The sequence below is a fragment of the Lynx rufus genome, unplaced genomic scaffold (assembly GCF_022079265.1).
Source record: "Lynx rufus isolate CCGP_SWC_20201006 ecotype Redwood Valley unplaced genomic scaffold, mLynRuf1.p SCAF_1, whole genome shotgun sequence".
NCBI classification, from domain to species: Eukaryota; Metazoa; Chordata; class Mammalia; order Carnivora; family Felidae; genus Lynx; species Lynx rufus.
This window is the reverse complement of record NW_025814823.1, coordinates 234,124,045-234,145,587: the sequence shown is the minus strand read 5'-3', so window position 1 is coordinate 234,145,587 and position 21,543 is coordinate 234,124,045. Positions and strand designations below refer to the sequence as shown.

At 46.1% G+C, this 21,543-nt stretch overlaps 1 protein-coding gene across 1 annotated transcript in view; it reads left to right on the top strand.

Moving 5' to 3' along the window:
* The window catches only part of ADCY2 (adenylate cyclase 2), a 422,494-nt gene that overhangs the window by 113,257 nt on the left and 287,694 nt on the right, over window positions 1-21,543 (top strand). Inside the window, exon 3 of the mRNA XM_047074450.1 lies at window positions 3,776-3,937. Coding sequence (XP_046930406.1) covers window positions 3,776-3,937 — 162 coding nt within the window. The remainder of the gene's footprint in view (window positions 1-3,775; window positions 3,938-21,543) is intronic.

Sequence of the window (21,543 nt, the reverse complement as noted above, 5' to 3'; positions counted from 1 at the left end):
CACACACACACACACACACACACACACACAGAGAGAGAGAGAGAGAGAGAGAGAGAGAGAGAGAGAGAGAGAGAATCTCAAGCAGGCTCTGCGTGTCAGTACAGAGCCTGACATGGGGCTCAAACTCCTGAACTGTGAGATCATGACCTGAGCCAAAGTCAAGAGTTAGACGCTTAACTGACTGAGTCACCCAGGCTCCCCTCTAACTGACAGTTTTGTTAAATGTTCATTGTTGTGTGTTACCATTTATCATAAACCACCAGTCTGTAAACACAAACTGAAAGTTAAGCGTATAGAAATGAAGGAAATATGAACAAATCTTGAAACATTAGCAATTTCATAATGATCATTAAAAATCGGTCCTACTTACTGAAAGAGTTCAGCATCTGAGCCAAGATGTCGGGCACTTCCTGTGATTGTCTTAGCAGGAGGGGAAAGAGCTGCTGTCTTTCCACGTCAAACTTGCAAGAATGTCTTGTGTGCACGTGTGTCTTCTGTTAGACCTTCAGCTTCATGGGATTTCTATCAGGGGAAAGATAGGGGATTTCTATCAGGGGAAAGATTTCTATCAGGGGAAAGATTTCTGTCAGGGGAAAGATTTCTATCAGGGGAAAAATCCCATGAATCCCAGCTTCATGGGATTCCTATAAGGGGAAAGTTTGTCTTGGTCAAACTCTTTACCAAGAACACGTAGAAGAATTAAACCCGTGGATTGCTATTTGGGCTTTGACACTGACTGGTTGGGAGATATTGGCCAAGTTTCCCATTTCTCTGGGTCAGTGATACCCCTTTTAGAAAGCAGGATGCAACTATTGAAGAGTGGAGAAGGCACTTGTACACTGAGTGCTCCTTAAATGCATGTGCTGGTTCTTGGCAGTTTTGAAATGTGATTTGGGGCTCTAAGAAATCACTCTGTATATTCTCTTCTTGGGAAGTGGAGGCAGGGGACTGCCCCAGTCTGCTTGGGTCGATTGGCACCTAGCTCAGAAAGGTCCCTCCGAAGAAACGCCTGGTTTCTTCCCATCCATACTAGGTGTTTTGGTACATAAACTGTCTAACATATTTTTTTCCATTCCATATATGGAATAGAAAGTGTAGAATGCTGTATAATAATACATGAATGAAAAGCATCTTCACAGTCTTTTTTTAATTTTTTTAACGTTTATTTATTTTTGGGACAGAGAGAGACAGAGCATGAACGGGGGAGGGGCAGAGAGAGAGGGAGACACAGAATCGGAAGCAGGCTCCAGGCTCTGAGCCGTCAGCCCAGAGCCCGACGCAGGGCTCAAACTCACAGACCGTGAGATCATGACCTGAGCTGAAGTCGGATGCTTAACCGACTGAGCCACCCAGGCGCCCCTTCACAGTCTTTTTAAAGAGGTAAAATAAAAAAGTATTTACCAGCAAAATAGTATGGCCATGGTGATCCTTTTGCCCATATGTTTTGGCCTGAAGTCCATTATGACTAGACTGAATTAGGAGGAGTGGGCATAGAACAGATGGGCCATACCCAACCAAAGCTCCCTAAGGGGGATTCCTGGATTCGTTTTCACACTCCTGGTAGGATTCTTCTTGGCTGTTATTCTGAGACGCTTGAACTTGCAGGATCTTAGAGAAGATGACCCAGGGACTTCACCCAGTGTCTCGCTGGAGTGGGGCTTGGGTACCCCTTCTCTCCGGATACATCAGCTGTAAAGTAACGGCTGATACACGTGACTTTCACGTGCCTGAGAGCCAGGATTCTGCATCTGTCCTCCACCTCCAGAACCTCAGAGAAGCTTCATATGTGCTTGTCCAATGAGCAGGTGTTTGGGAGAAAAGGAAGGGGCATGTTTGAGAGGTCCAAATTTCTTTTTAGGTTGCGCCCCTGATCTTCCATATGCCCTTTTGTCTGTGATGCTTGTACCCATGGAGCTTATACCGCAGACCCCTGGACAGTGAAATGGTGACCATTACTTTTTGATCATGACCTGTGGTGCGGCTCCCCTTGTTCATGCAGGAAGGGGGGCGAGCCTGGGCCCAGTGTCCTTGCAGCCCTTGCTGTCTTCAGACCCACCGTGAGCAGCGCCTGGTGCCCAGGTCCTTCTCGCGAACACACGTCCTGACTCCCCGCAGAAGAGCTGGCATGGTGTCTCCCTGTCTTTCCAGCTGTGCTGGGGTTTGGGGTTCCTTATGCAACACGGGTCACTCTGCACGCGGGACGAGCTCTTTCCTTACTTAGCTTCCCTTTTGTTCTTGAGTGAAGAGCTGTGGGGCGGAGCTCTCCTGATGCCGCTCTTCTGTTTCCCTGACCTTGGCTCTTTCCCCACTTGATTTATCACCTTTTCACCCCCCTCAGTGTTCTTCTGTCTCTGCTGCTTTTTTGACGAAAACGGCCTGTTCGGTTACCTACTAAGCCATTCCCTTTTCCATTCCGAATCTTTCTGTAAGCTCTCCTATGGCTTTTCTTTCTCACTGAGGTGACGTTCACATAACATCAGTTAGCCATTTTAAAAGGAAGAATATGGTGGCATTTAGTACATTCACAGTGTTCTGCGACCATCGCCTCCATCCCGTCCCAGGAAGTCTGTCATCACCCCAAAAGGGACCTCTGCGCCTACCAGGTGGTGACTTCCCCTACCCCCTTTTCCAGCCCCTGGTAGCCACCAGTTTGCTGCCCGTCTCTGTTCATTTATCTATTCTAGATAGTCCGTACAAATGGAACCTTACAGTATGTGGGCTTTTGCCTTAGCTGCGTTCTCTTAGCGTAATGCTCTTGGGGTTCATCTGTGTTAAAACATGTTATCTCAGTACGTCATTGCTTTTTCTGGCCCACTAGTATCCCATTGCATGGATGTGCCACAGGCCGTGTATCCGTTCATCCGCTGGTGGACATTTGTGTGGTTTCCGCCTTTTGCCTGTTGTGAATCGTGCTATTGCAAACACGTGTGTGCATGTATCTGTTTGAATGCCTGTTTTCAGTTCTTTAAGATACGTACTTAAGAACGGGGTCACTGGGTCCTAAGGTGGTTCTGGGCTTAACTTTTGGAGAACCTGCCAAGTGGTTTTGATAACAGCTGAACCACCTCTGAGCTGTTTCAATTTGTTACACGTCCACACCACTCGATCCTCTTGCATCAGCTCCCCCAGGTGAAACCCGACCACCCTCCAGGGATCTCCCGACGCAGTTGGAGACATAGCTCAGGAATCCAGATGTGTGTTCGGAAGCACAGATACTAAACCCGAGGAGTTGGGGACCGGCTTGCGTCCGGATCCAGAGAGGGCTCAGAGTTACCCAATGTCTGCAGTAGTTTGGGGATGAAAGTTGGAAATCTTCAGATCTTGAAAAAGAATGATTTTTTTCGTCCCCCTCACAAGAGTTAGTCCTTTATTGTAACCCATTGGGTTTGTTTGAATGTGCTGTCTTTTTTTCTCATAATACTACTCTCTAAATGGGTGCGGTTCGGGATGCCTGGGTGGCTCAGTCGGTTAGGCGTCTGACTTCGGCTCAGGTCCCGATCTCGCGGTTCGTGGGTCCGAGCCCCGCGTCGGGCTCTGTGCTGACAGCTCAGAGCCTGGAAGCTGCTTCGGAATCTGTGTCTCCCTCTCTCTGTGCCCCTCCCCAACTTGTGCTTAGTCTCTCTCTGTCTCTTTCAAAAATAAGTAAACATTAAAGAAGGAAAACACAAAACTACACGGGTGCAGTTCGCGGCGTCTTGTGCAGCCTTTCGTGGGCAAGGGAGAGAAGCACTGGGGACGGGCGCTCTTGCTGACTCTCCCTGTTCTTCTCCCGTAGGTGTCCTTCTTCCTCTTCATTATCTTCGTGGTATACACCATGCTCCCCTTCAACATGCGAGACGCCATCATCGCCAGCGTGCTCACGGCCTCCTCCCACACCGTCGTGCTGAGCATCTGCCTGTCCGCAACGCCCGGGGCCAAGGAGCACCTGGTCTGGCAGGTGGGTGACCAGTGCCCCCCACCCCCACCTCTGGGTGCCAGGGGTGCCGTGCACCTGTTCGGGGTGCGACTGGGGTACCCGGCAGGTGCCCGAGGTGGCTCCGTGTTGCTAGTGGGGAGCCCGCCACACCCCACCTCCAGCAGCGGCATCAGCACGTAGCAGTCAGCAACAGCGAACGTTGCGGACGGCCGCTCCACGTTGCTGGTTGCTGGATGGTCGTGTGACTGTGGATGCTTCAAAGCTGTTCTTACTATGCAATTCAGCACCCTGTTTTTAGAGTGAAAATAACTTACACGGTTAAATTCATAATTCTCCCCCACCTTCATATCCGATAAAGCCCTCTCTTTACAGAGGGGGAAAGATCTCCATTTCCTGATCTTCTGGAAGGTCCGTGGGCATTAAAAAAATAAATAAATAAATCTTTCAAATGCTACGACAGCAAATTTAGCTTTGCTAGTAAGTGGGGTTTCGAAGAAGCCGTTGTGTTTAATTAGTTAAAAGCATTTGAAAAGTGACTTGATTTCCTGCTATGCACATCCATAAACATGAGGGTCAGTGGTTTGGAGTTGTCCCTAAGTATCTTTTTTTTTTACTTGAAACAGGTATGTTCAATTACGCTCTGTTAGAATCAAATTAAAGAAATGCAGCCATGGTGTAAAAACGCCGAGGGTGAGAGGACTGGTTAGGAACAGCACTGCCATTCAAAGTGGGGGTTTAGACACGGATCACACGAGCCCTGTGGGGTCTGAGAAACCCGTTTGTCGTTCACTCGGTGGAATGTTTCATTTGGAAACTTGACATAGAGCTGGAGGCTTATCCTTGGGTGTCTGGAAATCCCGCTTAGCTGGAAAGCCTTCTGGGGATCCCTTTTCTCAACATTCCTCTCCTAGAGCTCCTGTGGAGCCCGGCGTTCAGTCGGAGCGGTCTGAAAGACAGCCTTCGCTGGCACGGGGTGAGCGTCAGAACCCTGGCCCCGATTCCGCACGGTGGGCTCCAGGTTCCCGCTGACTGCTTCAGACGTGGAGCAAAGCCACGTGCCCGCACGCATTCCCTGCCACTGGCCCGAGTAGCCGGCACCACCCGAGGCCCAGATGGCGACCCGTCAGTAACGGATCAAAGGAAGGAACGAAGGTGGTGTTTTATGAAAAGAAGAAACAATGCAGCTGTGCCTGGGAAGAGGCGGGGGAAATGTTCCTTTTTGTACGGGCTCTGCCCCAGCTTTTACTTCCTTGCGCCGCATGTCAGAGCCTCCCTTGAAGATATTTATGGGATGTGTCTCCTCTCTCCCATAAATTCCATTTTTCCAGTCTCCCTGGAGTGGGACTTGGGGGGGGGGGTGGGTCTGTTTCAGCAGTAGGAACGGGTATGTGATCAGCTGAGCCAGCTGACATTATGACAATCACCGCGGGAAAGCCCTCATCACACAGACACGGGGGCACTCAAGCCTGTTTTCATGGCTTACAACGCTTTCCTGGTTTTAGGTTACCCTAGAACACATCCGCTGAACATTTCGTACCTATCTCTTTGGCCCCTTCATGAATAAATACAGTGTCTGCTGGGGCAGATGTAATAGAAAAAATATCTTGGAAAGGAGGATTAAGATACATGCCTGTAAGGATCAAATGGGTTTAAAAAAAAAAGCACGGGGGGGGGGGGAGTAAATGGTTTGTCAAGAATCTGATGTATTCTAGGTCACTACGTACTGTAGTGAGTTTGCTTTTCTTTCAGAGCATTTTTATTTTCTTCTGCAAGTTCAAAAAATTGGGAAAGAATGTAATCTTAAACATTCAGTTACTCAATTTTCCAAGCACACAAAGAAAAACAATTTTTATCGGTGGACAGCCAGAGATAGGATAATTCTGGAAGAGCAAAAAAGAATAAAAGGTTTTCATTCCAAATGATTCCAAGTAAGAATAACATTGAAAGGAAGCAGAAGAACAGAACGCCAGTTTTCCTTTTCTTCAGAAGTAATTTCACAATGATTCCGAGGGCAGGGAAAGGCAGGATACACTGACAGATTGAAAATGGAAGGTCCGTTGGTAGATGTCAAAGTCATGAGGAAAAGAGATTTAGGCACCTTTGGCCACTGCTGGACATGTAACCTACAAATAGCACTGCTTTGTGATGGGAGAAAAACACTTCATTGATAACTGTTGATGAAAAGTGTACATAAATTAGGATGATACACATTAGGTGGTTATACTGCCATGGTATAATTGTTTAATGCGAAATTACTGAAAGGCTGTTGGTTTCATATGAAGAAAGAGGTTTGCTGATGAGTGGTGATCAGTGTCCCCCTACATTATAAACCGCTGAAGACGGAGTGCATTTTGTTTAGCGTGGACCCATATTAATGTTTGTTTGGGGATACCTGGGTGGCTCAGTTGGTTGAGCATCCAGCTCTTGATTTTGGCCCAGGTCATGATGTCATGGTTCATGGGAATGAGCCCTGTGTTGGGCTTGGCGCTCCGCATGGAGCCTGCTTGAGATTCTCCCCGCCCCCACCCCACCCTGCCTCTGCCCCTCTCCCCCACTCATGCTTTCTCTCTCTCTCAAAAAAATAAAGAAAGACAAGAAAAATATGTCTCACTTTATTTTTGGAACATTGGCAATCCACCGATAGCATGTAATGCTTCTCTGTTAACCAAAATGTCGACTTCATAGAAAACCCTATTCCCTTCCACGTTGATTAACAGAGTTCATTGTTCTCGGCACATTTATTTTCCTAGCATTTATCTTGAAGTAGAATTCAGTCTCAGGCTACAATATATTACCCAACTGAGGGAATTTAGTTAATCACTGAAAGTGATGAATGAGCATTTCTAGTACATTTAGATATAAAGTATAATCCCTAACTTTTTTTTTTACTTTTATTTTGAAACAATCACAGACCTACCAATAAGTTCCAAATCTAATACAGAGAATTTTTTTTCCTAATCCACCAAAAGATAAGTTACCAGTCTGATGTCTCATTGCTCCTAAATGCTTTATTTATTACTATTATTTTTAATGTTTATTTATTTTGAGACAGAGAGAGAACGAGCTGGGGGGGGGGGCAGAGGGAGAGGGAGACACAGAATCCGAAGCAGGTTCCAGGCTCTGAGCTGTCAACACAGAGCCCGACACGGGGCTTGAACTCACGAACCATAAGATCATGGCCTGAGCTCAAGTCGGAGCCGCTAAATGCTTTAGACAGTATCTCGTACAATGCCATTGCACTTAACCATAATGCAACTATGAAAAATGGGAAATTCACATGGCTCTGCTGTTGTGATTCAGATTCACCCAGCTTTCCCAACAACGTCCTTTACAGAAAAGGGCCCAGATCAGAATTCTGCAACGTTGCCGTGTGTTCTCTAATCTCTTTGGTGTCTTTCAATCTGCAGCAACCCCTTAGTCCTCCCGTGGCTTTCGTGATCTTGACACTTTTGAGGATGGCATGCCAGCTACTTTATCAAATGGTCTTCAGGTTGACTTTGATGTTTCATCATGAATGGATTCGGGTGATGCATCTTTGGCAGGAAACACAGAGGTGATGGTGCATTCTCATCACGGTCTCTCAGGGTCTCATCGTTTATGTTGGTCTTTCGTCTGGTGGCCGTCTGCCAGGCTTTACCGCTTTGGCATTACTCTTCTCTTCTTTGTAATTAAGGCATATTTTGTGGGGAGGTACTTTGAAACCAGGCAAATACCCTGTTTTATTCACTTATTGATGTCTAGACCGTCTTGTGTTTCCCTGTTCTATACAGAGGGTTATAAGCCCACTTATATGAACCCACAAGTCTGGGCTCAGACTTGTCCAGTGGGCGCCCCTTCAGGCTGGCTTCTGCACCTTTGGTGATGGTCCCCATCACTCTTTGAGCACTTCGTTGCTTTCTGACACAACAAGACGTTTCAGGCTCATCTCGTGCTTTCCCTGCCCTGGCCCTAAAATCTGCCATCCCTCCAAGGAGCCCTGTTCTTCTTGGTAAAGAGTGGCACTTAGCAAGCTCTAGGCTTGTAGGTCTTCTCATTCCCACTGGGTTGTCACTACTCCAAGACAAGGGGCACACGCATTTACATCTCCATCAACTTTTATCTATACCTACATATTAGACACCATGACTTCACACTGGTCTTTCCAGCCTGCCACGAGTTTCATGCCAGTGTTCTCCCTTTCTCTTGTGATTCCATGGCCAATAGTGAAAAAAGTTCAGTTTCAATGATTCTTAACGTATTTACTTACTGGATCAATGCCGGTGTGTAACCAGTCTCCTATCTCAGTCGCCACCCCTACCCCCACACAGGTGTCTTCTCACTTGGCCCAAATTCCCCTCCCCTAACACCTGTCCCCCTCCCCTGGCTCAGGCTATGACACCACGTCCATCTGAGGGTGCCCCCTCCCCCAACCGGGGCTGTGTCCTCTGTGTCGTCCCCATTGTAGAGGCTCCTGGAATCCACCCCAGCTTTATCACCTTGGGCGAATTCAGCTTCCCTGGTCCCCTCTAGATGCAGATGTTCCTTGCTCTGCCTGATGGCTGGGGACTGAGTTATTCAGGAGAGAAGGAAATGGACAAGAAGGGCAGGAGGAGAGAGGATGGGGCAAGGGAATGGAAGAAAAAGAACACTTTTTGAACAGAGTTTATTTGTGGAAGAGGAAGAAGTTTTTTCCCAGCTGCTCTCTGATCCATTTTGTACTGTGCTAGTCTCTCAGCTTTTCCTGTAATTACTTCGTCTTTGTTTTCCTAACTGGGTGTCAAAGAGCAGTTTTTCTGATATCTGGGATGACCCTCAAATATCAGGAAACTTAAAAAGCAGTTTTACATTGTTGATGTAAGAAGAATGCATTATTTAATTTTTTTTCTTTTAATGTTTATTTATTTGAGAGAGAGAGAGAGAGCAGGTGAGGGGCAGAGAGAGAGGGAGACACAGAATCCGAAGCAGGCTCCAGGCTCTGAGCCGTCAGCACAGAGCCCGACGCGGGGCTCAAACTACGAACCGTGAGATCATGACCTGAGCCGAAGTCAGAAGCTTAACCTACTGAACCACTCAGGTGCCCCAAGGATGAATTCTTTTATTTATCTATCAGAAATTTAGCGTGAGCCCCAAAAGTCCTTAGCATTGCACGGTTAACTAGAAAACAAGAAGGTTCCTTGTATCAGTAAGGTAGCACACACTTGAGTAGAAATTCTCTGAGAGCAGCAAGGTAGGTGTCTTCTTTGCTTACGGCTGTATCCAGGCAAAGGGAGACTGAGGTTAGGAAAACAGCATGACACGTCACCGCTCGTGCTGTGGTGCTGCGTCCTGCTCCCGCCCACGGGTGAGGGTGGCCGGCCTGGAGACGAGATAGGGCAGCGGGGCAGGAAGCTTGCCTCCCTGACAGGGGCAGGGAGTCCGTCACTCAAGTGTTGGTCCAGCCTACAGCCTGTGCATCTGATTAGATACACTTGTGTTCTCTTCTCTGTTGGCCACACTTCTGTAGGTCAACATCACTGCCAGCAGTCTACCGACCCCCCTCCCCCCCCCCGCCAGGAATTGCCAATTACACGATTACATTTTATATTTGAAACTTACTTGCTTTTCTTAAATGTTCCTTTCCTTGGTATTCACACCACATTCTGGATTTTCATTTTGTGTATCATTTATTTTCCCAGGAGACAAGGATTAATTTGAATACAGATTTACTTACACAAGCCAGTTATTTGGGAGCCCATATTTATTAGAGAAGATAAGCGAAGGAGTGGTTATTGGTTTTCTATTCTAACAGGATTACTCCTGTTTCTGATAAATGGTAGAGGGTTCCTGTATGCGGTGGATACTTTGCCGTATTTAAGATACACTTTGAAAAATTTTAGTTTGGACCTAAAGTAGAAGATACAGTCTGTCACGTATGGCAAGAACATAATCGGTAGTCATGAAGATTTGTTACATAACTGATTCTTCTGCAGTATAATTCAGGAACTGTATATTGGAGTCTGGAATTAAATTGCATTTAGGATCTAATCTGAGAAGCTCAAAAGGAAAACAGCAGGTTACCAGCTGCCGGGACTCTGGCTCTGGAGGAGACTAATTGTTGGGAATTTGGACGTCTCTTCCTACTGTCTTGTCTTCGGAGAAGCGCAGGATGTTAGTACTTTCCACAAGAGGGAAGAAAGGACACTGAACCACTGTTCCTTTTGTGTAGCGTCTAGCTATCGATGGAGGGGGATCTGTATCCTGTTTTAGGAAACTATCAGTTATGGGGTCTAACGACATTATAATTTGGAAGGAATGGGGGTAAGCCTGGAAAAGAGGTAAAAATAGGAAAGTGTCTGATGTGACTGAATCCTAAGGCAGATCTAAGGCACTGCACATGTCTGCTTTCCTCGTTCCTGTTCCTTCCTTGTGCCCCCAGCCCGGCAGGAATCCCCGCCCCACCTTTAAATGGCGGAGCTCAACACCATCACCCACCGGGGAGACTTTGGTGGAGCAAGTGACCAACAGCAACACTATTGATGCTTTACTGCAGGGCATCCTATCTACTGCTTGGAGAATGTCCTGGCACTTTCCTACAGTGAAACGGCAAGAATGCTCGACACAGAACTTTCCTGTTGGCAGTTAATCATTTTACTGTCATGGTGGGATGAGACCTCGGTTTATTTTTCAGCATTTGTGAGTCTGTTTAGAAGAGGGGACAGAAGGGACAGAGGTGAAAGGAAGCCCTGTTAGACCATGAGTTTTTGTCTTGGAGATTTGATCAAAGGCGCATGAAACAAAGAGGGTTTCCTGAGAAATGAACAATGCTGATCAGTCACCCTTCATCAGTCTCTGTATCCTCTTCTGGATTCTGTCATCAAAACTGTGTGCCCTCTGTTCATTCAAGCCACCGGATTCATATCATATATGATACATTATAGATCGATTACAGGTTGGCTGAGTGGCACACTCACTGGTTGACATCTTGACACGTGATTTTCTTCACGTGTTCACCTACCCACACAGTACACCGGGATCTGAGGCTCTGTCCTTTCCAAGTGTTTATTTTTGAGGATAGTTTGTGAAAGATATTGATTCTAATCATATATTAATCCATCCATAATTGCTCTTTATTCTTTTATATTTATTTTTGAGAGAGAGAGAGAGACATAGAACATGAGTGAGAGAGGGCCAGAGAGAGAGGGAGACACAGAATCGGAAGCAGGCTCCAGGCTCCGAGCCATCAGCACAGAGCCCGACGCGGGGCTCGAACTCACAAGCTGTGAGATCATGACCTGAGCTGAAGTTGGACACTTAACTGACTGAGCCACCCAGGCGCCCCTACATTTTTTTGTTTTCATGTTTGAGTGAGAGAGACACAGAGTGTGAGTGGGGGAGGGGCAGAGAGAGAGGGGGACACAGAATCCGAAGCAGGCTCCAGGCTCTGAGCTGTCAGCACAGAGCCCAACCTGGGGCCCAAACCCATGAACTGTGAGATCATGACCTGAGCCGAAGTCGGACACCCAATTGACAGAGCCACCCAGAGCCCCCTGTAATTGCTCCTTAAAATTCCTAGAAGACAATGAGAAAATCAGCCCCCTGATGGGAACACAGGACTTCTAACTTGTACTTGCAGGATGAATAATGAATTTGCTGAATTGTATGAACTTGAGAGAAAAATGCATCTACAGCTTAACTTGAGCAAGAATTTTGCTCTGGTTCTAAGTGACCTCTTTGAAGAGTAGACAGAAACTCAGTGATTTGGTGCAGTGGAGAGAGGTTGTGTGCGTAATTACTGGGAGACACTGCAAGGAAAGATGGACCTGGAAATGTGGCTACTTACCAGTAGTGTGGGAATGGTAACAATAGTTTCTTCCTAGCCACAGACATGGTTAAATGAGATGATAAATGAAAATGACTTATCTGGGCCAGGTGCATGGTTAGCTCCAAGAAACATCAGGTAATAATAATAATGGCTGCTTGGTAATATACTTAAAACATTTCGTTTTGTTTGTGGAGTGCATTGGGGACTGGGCAGGCCCCGAACAGAGGGAGGGGATGTACTTTCTGTCTTTACAACGATAATCCCAGCATGCCTTTTGTGAGAATGATGTGCATCGGTTTTTGCCTTTCCTAGGAGATGTGAGATCCTGCTGACCAGACGCTGGGTTAATCGTTTTTGATATCCTTCTCAAGCAGCTCATGAGTGTTTTGACATGGCAGATGGTGGACAGAAAAGGACTTTGGCCTCAGGTGGGCTCTGGGTTTGGATTCCGTTGCTCCCACTTTCTAGCTGTGTGTGGTAGACATGGAAGGTGGACCACCCCTCAGAGAAAGATTCGCTGCCCAGCTCTTGGGGAGTTGTTGGCCCTTAGATTCTTTAAGGCTGCCTCAGCTTCACAGGGCTGCCAGCTCAAGGTTCTGTCTCTTCAAGGATGGCCCACATCCATGGCTGATTGAGGTGGGCCTATAGAGTCTATCTAGCCTGGTCTGATTCAGGGCAGTTCCGGTGGGCCATTGCAGCTCTGGAGTTTCTGTAGGTTTGTCGGAAGTTCTCAGACCTTCATCACAGCTCAGCTTCTCCCTGTGCTTCATCTGGCTTCCTTTCTTCCCCGCGGGCATTGATCCGAAGGGAACTCCCTGGTACCCACTGAACTGTGTCTCAGAATGTGCTTCCTGGAGAACCAGACTGCAACGCTACATGAGCTTGGACTAATTCTTTAGTTTACTCAGTTTTCTCAGCTGTAAAATGGCAGCAGGAACACCTACTTCCCTAGACGGTTGCTGGCCTTGGTGCTGATTCAATGAACTAGTATATATGAAAAACCAGTTATCCGGCAGGGCTGGTCCCTAACCTTCAATGAATAGTGGAAAACAACAGCAGCATTTATTCATTTTGCTGAGTTTAAATGACTTTTACAGAAGCTAAGAGAAAGGGGAAATAAAAATATTTGGGGGAGTATGGCAATAATCACGGTCCCAAATGACCTATGGAGTTTTGAGTAGGACAGGGGTTGGGTTGCACATCCTCAGGGCACAGGTCTGGTCTGCTTGACCATCCTGCAGTGTGCCCACCCAGACTTAAGGCAGTGAGCTTCATCCTCACGAGGTCCTAGAAGCCCACTCTGCACTAGTAACTGGAGTTTGGAAGGTTTGTTAATACCCGAGGATCTGAGCCCCTGTAGGTTAATGGAATGCCTGGTTTTGGAACCCCCTGAGATATAGCTCATCCCGTGTCAACAATGAGAGGGAGAAGTGCAAAAGGAGTCATTTATAGTATTAACTTATAGCAGGACATCTTGAGCTTCTGTGCCATCCTTCTCTGTAATGTCTTGTTCCCTGGAGGAGCCCACTCTTATGCTCTAACCAACCTCGGGGGCTACAGTTTGCCCCACTCAGTAGCAGCTACATGGTACAAGGTGGGTCTGGCCATCTCGTGTATCAGTTTTGTGGTCATAGACACACACACCTGTACAGGGCTGTCGCTATGTATCACTCCTCCCACTCCCCGCTGAGATACTGTATTGGTTCCCCAGGGCTGCTGTAACAAATTACCACCAACGTGGGTGCTGAAAACAACAGCACTTTCTAAACTGTGAAATTTATTCTCTCACAGAAATCAAAACCAAGGTGTTGGCAGAGCTGGATCCCTCTGGAGGCTCCGAGGGAGAGTGCGTTCGTGCCTTTCTGCAGCTTCTGCTTGTTGCTGGCTCTCCTTGGCATTCTTTGGTGTGGGTGGGGCTTCAAAACTCTATGTGTCTGTCTTTACATGGCCTCCTTCTCTTTGTGTCTTTGCACCTCCTCCCCTTCTGTCCCTTACAGACAGAGACACTGGTCATTGTCTTTAGAGCCCTACTGTGAAGTCAGGATGATCTCATGCAGCATCCTTAACTTGATTACATCTGCAAAGACCCTTATTTCAAACAAGGTCATATTCTGTGGTTCCCAACAGTGAGGGAGCTTTTGGGGCTTCTCTCGAACTCACTAGAGATACCAGCTCCCACAGTTGGACTGTGGTCTCCTCTCCCATCTTGGATTGCTACAGACCCTCCAAGTAGTCTCTGAGCTGGTGTCTGTGGGGTTCCCTTTCTCTTGTCTGCTCAGGTACAAGTAAGCTCTGTGGTGCACAATATAGGAAGATACCTCATTAGAAGATTTTTATGGTGAGGAACCTGGGTGGCTCAGTCAGTTAAGCATCTGACTCAGGTCATGATCTCATGGTTTGTGAGTTAGAGCCCCACGTTGGGCTGTTTGCCGACAGCTCAGAGCCTGGAGCCTGCTTTGGATTCTATGTCTCTCTCTCTGCCCCTCCCCTGCTTGCGCTCTGTCTCTCTCACTCTCAAAGTAATAAATATTAAAATTTTTTCAAAAAAGATATTTATGGTAACACATAGGGAAATAAAGCAGGACTAGGAGAATTTAAAGTGAGGAAACATCAGAGAATTCCACCCTTGTTTAAACAAAACAGAGGGCAATCACCAAGGATTCCTGAGGAATGGTTGCAGGTAGACAAGTCAACATCTGCCATTGGCTCAATGGCCCATTTTTAAAAATAGGTGCTGTGGTCACATTTTTTAAAAGGTTGACAGAAGGGTTTCAAAAGGTTTTCAGTAAATACGCTTCTTCTGATGACTTGTGAATTCTTTCATTGTTTATAGTCACTTTTCACTTGATCTGAGGTTTTTCAGACATATAATCACATCATTTTGAAGTGAATTTCCATTTTCTGAGTTTTAATTTTCTTTCCAATTGTTTTGCCTAATTGTACTTCCATAAAAAATTCACATTAAGGTGGTGGTAGTAGACATAGTTACCTGCTGTATTTTGTTTTGTTTTGTTTTTATTTAGTAGGATTGATGTTTTTCCTTTAAGCAATATGTTGGCTTTCGGGTTAAGTAGGTTTTATAACTTGAGGGAGGTGACCGTTTGTTCCTAAAGAAGTTTTATTTTCTCTTTTTCTTCTTTGTTTTTCTTTAAAGAATGGATCTTGAATGTATTAAGAGGCGGTTTCTGTCACCCGTGGGCAGGATATTATGATTTCTTCCCTTGTGTAATATCGGACATTCTTGAATTTTTGGAATTAACTCAGTAGGTCATATTGTCTTTTTTTTTTTTAATCTAATTTGATGCTTTATTCCTTTGGCCAATAACTTATGAAAGATTTTGCATCTGTTTTGACCATAATTAAGAGCAAACAGGCAGCCCTAGCCTCGGGCCACAGACGGTTCTGAGGGCTCCCCTCCATTGTGAGCACCCTTCCATCTCAAATGTTCCTATAGATTAGACCACATTAGGCCAGATACCATGCCCTTACTTTGCTATGCACATTCTTCTGTTTGATTTGCTTTCTCTTGTGGGATTGGTTTCTGTCAGAGATATTTTCTCATAAACGCAGTCTCTTCCATCCAAGGTTTCAGCGATTTTCCGTGTTGGATAATCTCTTTTCATGGTTTCAATTACCTCTGTAATTGTGTTTATTTGTACTCCTCCCCGGTTACTTTCTTATTCTTAGGACTTGTCCTTTCTCCGTTAATTCCTGATTCATCTAGCTAATGTTTTGTTTATTTTCATTTCTCCAAAGAATGAGTTGTGGATAAATTTATTTGATTAATTTGGGGGTGTTTTTTAGTTCGTTTTTTTTTCTTTATTCATTTCTTTCAGTAGTTTTTATTGGCTTTGTTTTGTTTTGCTTTTCTTTTTCTTTTCTAGTCCTAACTTCTTGTGTTGCCCTCTTGTTTCTTTATGGAAGTGCTCACCTGCTATAAATGTCCCTCTAGAACCTGCTTCAGCTCCATGCCTTCTGTGTGCTCATCATCGTTATTTTCTAGATAATCTTGCTGATTGACTTTATTTTTTGACACAGAGAAACTTCAGTGTCCCCCCACACCGGGGGATAGAGGGTTTTTCCTTTCTGTTTCTAGTAGTAATTCCAGTTTTGGGGTTTTATTTTGTTGTTGTTTGTTTGTTTCTGTTTTGGTTTTGGTTTCTTGGGTTTTGTTTGTTTTTGCATTGAGATTAGAGAATTGTTCAGGTTATTTCTGCTTTTTGAAATGTATTGAAGTACTGTTTGGTAATCTAATGATACTCTGAAGGCTTCTTTTCTTTTCCTTGATAGCAGAAATAATCTTTCTTCCTAGATGCCCACTGGACTCCCTTATTTTTGAACTCTAGTGACTCCACTGTAATTTGAAGTTTTATTGATACTTTTGACTTAGTTTTCCATTTTCCAGATTTCTTTTTTTTTTTGAAAAAAAATTTTAATGTTTATTTATTTTTGAGAGAGAGAGAGAGAGAGAGAGAGAGAGAGAGAGAGAGAGAAAGCAGGGGAGGGGCAGAGAGAGAGGGAGACAGAGAATTTGAAGCAGGCTCCAGGCTCCAAGCTGTCAGCACAGAGCCCGAAGCAGGGCTCAAACCCACAAACCATGAGATCATGACCTGAGCCAAAGTCAGATGCTCAACCGACTGAGACACCCAGGTGCCCCCAGAATTCTTTTAATGTGAACACTGTTACTATGAATGCTGATTGTTCTTGGGGGCACATGGTGGGCTCAGTCAGTAGAGCATGTGACTCTCCCACCTCAGGGTTGTCAGTTCGAGCCCCACGTTGGGTGCAGAGATTACTTAAAAATGAAATCTTAAAAAAAACAAAAAAAGAATGCTGATCGTTCTCATGGCCAACACTAGAATGCACTGAGCACGTGTAGAGGTGGATCACTGCACGGAGCCTGTGGAGGGAGATGCCAACTGATAGAACCCCCACACCTCGAAGCTGGGGTGCCTCCCATGATGTGCCCAGTGGGGCCTTCCTTCTGGAGGCCGGCCTCCTGAGCCTACTATATGCAGGGGGCTCCTGCCAACATTCCTACAGTTGCAAACCAAGGACTTGGCCTTTCCATGTCTGGGCGGGCCCCTCTCTACTTCCCGTCCGGCACCAGCAGCCTCCTCTGTGAGGGGCCCATCATGGCATCTTTCCTCGGCCTCCTGCCCCTGAGCCCCACTTGCGTGTGGTCGCCCTCACGCCCACATGGAGTCTAGGGGTTCCGTTGATCTTCTAATTTTGTTGAAAATATAAACTGTACATGCATTTCCCTTGATTTTTGGTGTCCTGGATAATTTCTAGGAAAGGAAGAAATGTTACCTTTGTGGGTCAAAGTGGAACTATTTAGTGTTCCACCTTTTCTTTGGTCTCTTAAAATTTCACCTTCTATGCCATGTCTGAGCCTCCGACTCTAGATCAAGGTGGTAACCAAAGATAGGAAGGAGAAGAAGCAAAGGAAAGATAAAGAGACTAGTCAGAGTTTTATTATCACATAGAATGTTTTTCTAAGATTCCTGGCTATGAATTGTATTAGTCAGCTCAGGCTGCTCTAACAAAATGCCAAAGACAGTGTGGTTTCAGCAACACATATTTATTTTCTCGCAGTTCTGGATGCTGGAAGTCTGAGGTCAGGGGGCCAGTATGTTTGGATTCTGGGAAGAACTCTGTTCCTGGCTTGTGTATAGCTACCTTTTTGCTGTGTTCTCACATGGGAAGGAGAGGGAGAGAGAGGGAGAGAGTGAGAGAGAATGAGGGGGGGAAGAGAGAGAGAGACAAAGAAAGAGAGAGGAAGGGAGAGAGATTGAGGAAGACAGGGAGGGAGGGAGAGAGAGGGGGAGGGAGTGGGAATGAGAGAGGGAAGGAGAGAAAGCGGGGGGAGAGAGGGAGAGAGAGATCCAGGAAAGCCTCCTGTGTGCTACAGGAGCAAAATAGAAGTTAAATGAAGTTAAATTCTTTTGTGAAATATTTTTTGCTGAATCCCCCAGAAGAACAACAACAAAAAAATGCGTTTTGCCTTTTCAAAGACAGCACATGATGCGTAATGGAAAGAGCTTTAATTTTGGAGTCAGAAGGACTTGAGCTCAAATCCCAGTTGTGCATGAATTGGTTGTAGGAATTTTAGCAAGTGATTTAGCTCCTCTGACCATCTGTTTACTTATCTGTAAAAGAGGGCCAGTGACACAGTGGACTGAGGATTAGGGGTCGGGTGTACGTAATTCCTGAGTGCCTGGCCCACATCAGGTGTCCAGTAAATGGCAGCCGTTCATTAGCTGGTGGCTTTCTGGGTCTTTGCTTTCTGTCGCTTATTTTTTGTTAGTTTTCAGTAACGCACACATAATCAACTTTTATTTATTTTATTTATTTTAATGATTATTTATTTTTGAGAGACACAGAGACAGAATGTGAGTGGGTTAGGGGCAGAGAGAGAGGGAGACACAGAATCCGAAGCAGGCTCCAGGCTCTGAGCTGTCGGCACAGAGCCCGACGCGGGGCTCAAACTCACGAGCTTTGAGATCATGACCTGAGCTGAAGTCGGACGCTCAACCAACTGAGCCACCCAGGCGCCCCTGCATAATCAACTTTTAAAGTTAGGGGAGAACTTCCCAAGGTGTAAAATTGTGAAAACACTTTACATCCAGCAAAATATGCCATGGTGATTTTCTAGAACAGCTAATGGACGAATCATGTAAACCTTAAGGGGATCCAGGGAAACACTACATCAGTTACTTCAACAGTTACATGTCCCAAACTGTAGAGAATTATGATGTGGTATGGGAGGTGCATATAAAAAGTAGTTTCCAAAACTAATTTCTTGAACAATAATAATAGCTTTAATTAAATGGTATCGTTCTCATCCATCAGGTTATAATTTTAATCTGTTCTTGTCAATTTAGATAACTTACTCAATTCACGTCAATTGCAGGTTCATTGCTCTATCTAGAGACATATTTTGAACAAGTGCCACGTTCCAGGACTTTCTAAGCGCTACCAAAAGGACTCGATTTGAAACAGTAACCATAAAAAAAGCTTCAGGCACCTTAGCATCTATTCGGAGACTTGTAAGTAACACTGACATCCAGAAGCGTGGACTCATAGTCATTTACAAAGGGAGACGATTGCTTCCGCTGTTTCTCCACTAAATAGTCCACCACAGTGCGGACTTCCACAGTGCCAGGTTGCGCATCGAGAAGGTAGAGGGTGCTTTGACGTGATGCCACATCTCGTCAGTCGTTCAACTGTGAGATTGTCAGTGGGGCTTACGGGTGAGACCGTGAGCCCTGAAGAAGGGCTTGGGTTAATCCAGAACAGGGGTTCACAGTCTTCTTCTGGGAAGAACCACAGAGTAAATATTTTCAGATTTTCGGGCCATCTGGTGTCAGTGGCAACGGCTCAACTCTGTTTGCCATAGTGCACGAACTCCTGCGAACAACACAAGCAAATGGATGTGGCTGTGTTCCAATAAAACTTTATTTACAGCACCAGGCACTGGGCCAGACTTGTCCTAGAATAATAACTAGAAATCTAGTTTTCCCTCTAATAATGTATCCCCCCACAAAACCCTTTAATGTCCTCTGTTAAAATTCTTTTAACCAAATGCAACTTGTTATTTCTCAGAAATTTATGCAACTTCCAGAGCAGCCCTTTCTCTTAGAAATACAGCTCCCTTCTTGTTCAGTGAGCCTCAGAAGACACCCCACGGAGAGTCCTTGGTGAATGTGAGGTTAATTTGCATTTAATTGATCTCCCTGTCTCTACTCTAGTGGCAAGACTCAGGATTTTCATCCTTTTCCCATGTCTGATTTCCGCGGTGCCCTGGGTATGCCTCAGCATGGCCGGATTTTAAGCGGATGCTTCAGATTTCCTGTAACGCCGTCACATTTTCCCACACTGTGTAACTGGCTGGGAAATTGAGGCACACGTGCCATTACATTCTTCAGCTCGTGGGGGACTGCCGCGTCCCAAAGAGCGTCCCAAAGAGGACAATGAAAATACTCCAGGACGTGCCAGTCAGCACTTCTTGCCCTGGCTGGGACGGTTTTACAAAGACACGGAGCTGTTGGTGAAAGAAGACTGAACATTTTACTGAAGGGTCGTTGATTCCTAACCCCCCTGCTTGCGCTCCTAACTCGAGTTCTCTGTCTTCTGTAGTCCCGGTTGAGGGAGGGATTAAGGGAAGATCAGAACCTTCTTAGGAGAAAAGGCACTTAAGGATGTTCATCCTGCCCTCTGGGTACTCTGCTTACTCAGCTGTCAGGGTTCACTCTCTCTTTCGAGAATTCCCCCTAACGCTGCATTTTGCGTACGGTTGCCTGTTTGTAGTCAGCTCTCCTGACCAGTGTGCGTGATACAGTTACATAAGCGTCAGTTGTGTGATCCTTTTCATTTGCAGCTCTTTTCGTTTCTCTTTTCGTGGACTATCTACCAAGCGATTCTCCGCAATTTCCGCTTCCGATCTGGTCCACCTCTCGGGGTCTTGGAATGCCTTTGAGATACTTTGTTTAGAACCTCTGAAAATGTAGCCGTACAGGGTTTTCATGGTCTGCCCAAAGCTGGCATCTAAAAATAAAATTTTAGCTGACTGGCAGCATGAGAAGTGCCCAGATCAGCAGATGGTGTGAAATGCAAGAGTCGTCAAATGAAAATATATTCAGGAAAATACAAGACCTTCCCATTTACCAAAGGTCTGGTGGGAACACATGCTCCTTCGCGATGGGCTGTTCGGCTGGGGGATGCTGGAGGCAGAGGTGTCTGTGTCAGCGGGGCTCTTGAGGTCCTGCCTGCTGTCTTCAGGGCAAGAGAGAGAAATGTAGCGGGGAAGGCGGTGCCAGCTGGAGGGGTCGTCCCTGACGGAGCGGGCAGATCCGCTGTGCACAGGATCCTGGGTCCGTGTGAGAGGAAGTCTTCGGATGCACCTCGTCGAGGGCACCGGCTCTCCGTGTCCCGCATTTTAAATCAAAGTCTTGCGTGGTGCAGAGGTGGTGCTGAGGGCGTCCCCACGCAGTGTCGATGACGGGAGTCTACAGGAGATACTGAATGTGATGCAAGTGGAATAAAAGCCCAGTGCCATCTTGTCCAGTTAGAACATTGGGATTAGATTTACTTTGAATGGATGAAAGGCAAGAGGTGAGCCACGTAAACCCCGACGGAAGCAGCAGGACGTAACAGAGTTCCTCGAAGACTTCTAAGGAGTCTAGTTGGCTGCGGGTTGCACGGAGGCTGTGTGACTAAAGGGGAATTATCTGCTCTCCCAGGCAAGACAATGTGATGCAGATCCACAGAAAGCAAAAGGAGATCAGGAAATCAACAGAACCACCCTCATGTTTATGTCTTTTGTTAAGAAATGCATTTCCAGAAAACAGGTTGATGATAACCAATGGATGAACATTTACTAATTCATTGGCATTGAGGTAACTAACATCTGCTTTCCCAGGCACGTTACACATCTCAACCCGGGGAAACATCCACCGTTGTCTCTACTGGAGACAGGAACCTGAGGTCGGGAGAGGCAGCAGGTGGCTCCCGAGTTACCCACCTTTGGGTATCGGGCATAGGTTCAGACCTGGGGAGCCTGATGGCAGATCCCACACTCCTAACCGCTGTGGAAGTCTTTGGGCACTCCCTCCCTTCTCACTGCAGTGATCCATTAAATGGAAGACTGAGCTTTCCCGGAGCTGCATAAAGTAAAATCTTAGGTGATTTTCTGGACTTTAATGGCAGACCAAGAAGGAACTACATTTTTGACACAGAGTCTGCAGCCACATATACTGGATTATGATTTAAAGTAAAGCCAGGGCTAGTGTTACGGAAAGCATAGGGCTTTTTGAAGCCTAAGGTGGAACCATTCCCGCTTCTG